Consider the following 2,360-nt stretch of genomic DNA (forward strand, 5'->3'; position numbering starts at 1 on the left):
CTACATTTAAATTGTCCGTTTTCAAGAGGGTCAAAATTTTAGCCCATTTTCATGTTCGATTTTTCCTAAATTCCATTGGATTTTGAATGGGACCCCAAACCGGAATTTCTAGATTCCATAACTGGAGTAATTGAAGCCCGATTTAGGCGTGGGATACCTCTATGAGTTTGTGGTTGAATTCTCTGAAATTCTACATTTAAATTGTCCGTTTTCAAGAGGGTCAAAATTTTAGCCCATTTTCATGTTCGATTTTTCCTAAATTCCATTGGATTTTGAATGGGACCCCAAACCGGAATTTCTAGATTCCATAACTTGAGTAATTGAAGCCCGATTTAGGCGTGGGATACCTCCATGAGTTTGTGGTTGAATTCTCTGAAATTCTACATTTAAATTGTCCGCTTTCAAGAGGGTCAAAATTTTAGCCCATTTTCATGTTCGATTTTTCCTAAATTCCATTGGATTTTGAATGGGACCCCAAACCGGAATTTCTAGATTCCATAACTTGAGTAATTGAAGCCCGATTTTGGCGTGGGATACCTCTATGAGTTTGTGGTTGAATTCTCTGATATTCTACATTTAAATTGTCCGTTTTGACGAGGGTAAAAATTTTAGCCCATTTTCATGTTCGATTTTTCCTAAATTCCATTGGACTTTGAATGGGACCCCAAACCGGAATTTCTAGATACCATAACTTGAGTAATTGAAGCCCGATTTAGGCGTGGGATACCTCTATAAGTTTGTGGTTGAATTCTCTGGCATTCTACATTTAAATTGTCCGTTTTCAAGAGGGTCAAAATTTTAGCCCATTTTCATGTTCGATTTTTCCTAAATTCCATTGGATTTTGAATGGGACCCCAAATTGGCACTTCTAGATACCATAACTGGAGTAATTGAAGCCCGATTTAGGCGTGGGATACCTCTATGAGTTTGTGGTTGAATTCTCTGATATTCTACATTTAAATTGTCCGTTTTGAAGAGGGTCAAAATTTTAGCCCATTTTCATGTTCGATTTTTCCTAAATTCCATTGGATTTTGAATGGGACCCCAAACCGGAATTTCTAGATTCCATAACTTGAGTAATTGAAGCCCGATTTAGGCGTGGGATACCTCTATGAGTTTGTGGTTGAATTCTCTGAAATTCTACATTTAAATTGTCCGTTTTCAAGAGGGTCAAAATTTTAGCCCATTTTCATGTTCGATTTTTCCTAAATTCCATTGGACTTTGAATGGGACCCCAAACCGGAATTTCTAGATTCCATAACTTGAGTAATTGAAGCCCGATTTAGGCGTGGGATACCTCTATGAGTTTGTGGTTGATTTCTCTGATATTCTAAACTAAAGTTATGCTTTTTGAAGAGGGTCAAAATTTTAGCCCACTTTCATGTTAAATTTCCAAGGCTTTTTGAATGGGAGCGCTTTGAAGAGGCTATACTTTTTTTGTCCCAGTTGACCTTTCGTTCAACTTCCAGAACTTGGCTTCGAAAGTTTCGCTCCATAAAAATATACATATTTTCTATATTGAGAAGCCGCGTTCGAGACCATGAGCCTGGACTACTCAAGCTGGCTGCTGCACCGGCTGGCGGCCTTCTACCACTCGATCTACTTCTACGTATCGCTCTTCTCGCTGGGCTACTGCTTTCTGTTGTACCAGGCGCGGGAGAGGATCTACGAGATGGAGCTGACCTGGGGCAGGATCTCGCTGGTCTACAGCTGCGCCGGGATCCTGGTCTTGATGTTGACCCTGGCAGTGTACTACGCCTGGGCGGCCATAGGCCTGGTTTGGCGGCAGTACTGGGCCCACATAAAGGCCTCGCAACGCACTCGATTCCTGTTCGATTTGTACCGGATGCAGCAAGTCGGGAAGCTGAAGTAGCAGCGTTTTTGCCGGGCCCTATGATCTGATTAATCCTCGAATTGCTTTCAATAAATTAATCAGTTTGGCACTAAATGGGAGCTGGTGGCACGGCAATATGCAAATCGTTTAATCAAAATGTAAATGCAAATGCAAAAAATTAAAATGTTCTCTCGTCAGAAGTCGCGCAAACAGACATTTTGTAAATATTATTATTACGTCCCCATATTATTATTTTTTTTGCTTTTGCTTGCGTTTTGCGTGTGTCCATTTATTTGTATTTTGTGGGGTCGTTTATGATTTTTTGCCGGCTCCCTTTCTTTTTACGGCTGCATGGCGATAAATTTGCATTTAAATCACCGCCGCCCCCACAACCAATTGGTTGTGAGAGCTGTCCTGGTTTTTCGGGGCCTGTTACCCGGCGAGACAATGGCATCGGGTACGAGGTCCTCGAACATATATATGCATAGCCGGGCGTTATTAACCACAAAGTGTCACATGATTTTAT

General features: G+C 41.1%; 1 protein-coding gene across 1 annotated transcript; it reads left to right on the top strand.

The window, feature by feature from the left end:
• Positions 1 to 1,438: 1,438 nt before the first annotated feature.
• On the top strand, positions 1,439 to 2,048 carry LOC108034709 (uncharacterized). Its single transcript, XM_017109649.3, has one exon. The coding sequence runs from the start codon at positions 1,541 to 1,543 to the stop codon at positions 1,871 to 1,873; it is 333 nt and encodes a 110-aa protein (XP_016965138.1). The 5' UTR covers positions 1,439 to 1,540; the 3' UTR covers positions 1,874 to 2,048.
• Positions 2,049 to 2,360: the final 312 nt, after the last annotated feature.

The sequence above is a fragment of the Drosophila biarmipes genome, chromosome 3L (genome assembly GCF_025231255.1).
Source record: "Drosophila biarmipes strain raj3 chromosome 3L, RU_DBia_V1.1, whole genome shotgun sequence".
Taxonomy (NCBI): Eukaryota; Metazoa; Arthropoda; class Insecta; order Diptera; family Drosophilidae; genus Drosophila; species Drosophila biarmipes.

Bases quoted from the DNA above. Each gene is read 5' to 3' on its own strand.
- LOC108034709 (XM_017109649.3), top strand. From the start codon at position 1,541: ATGAGCCTGGACTACTCAAGCTGGCTGCTGCACCGGCTGGCGGCCTTC.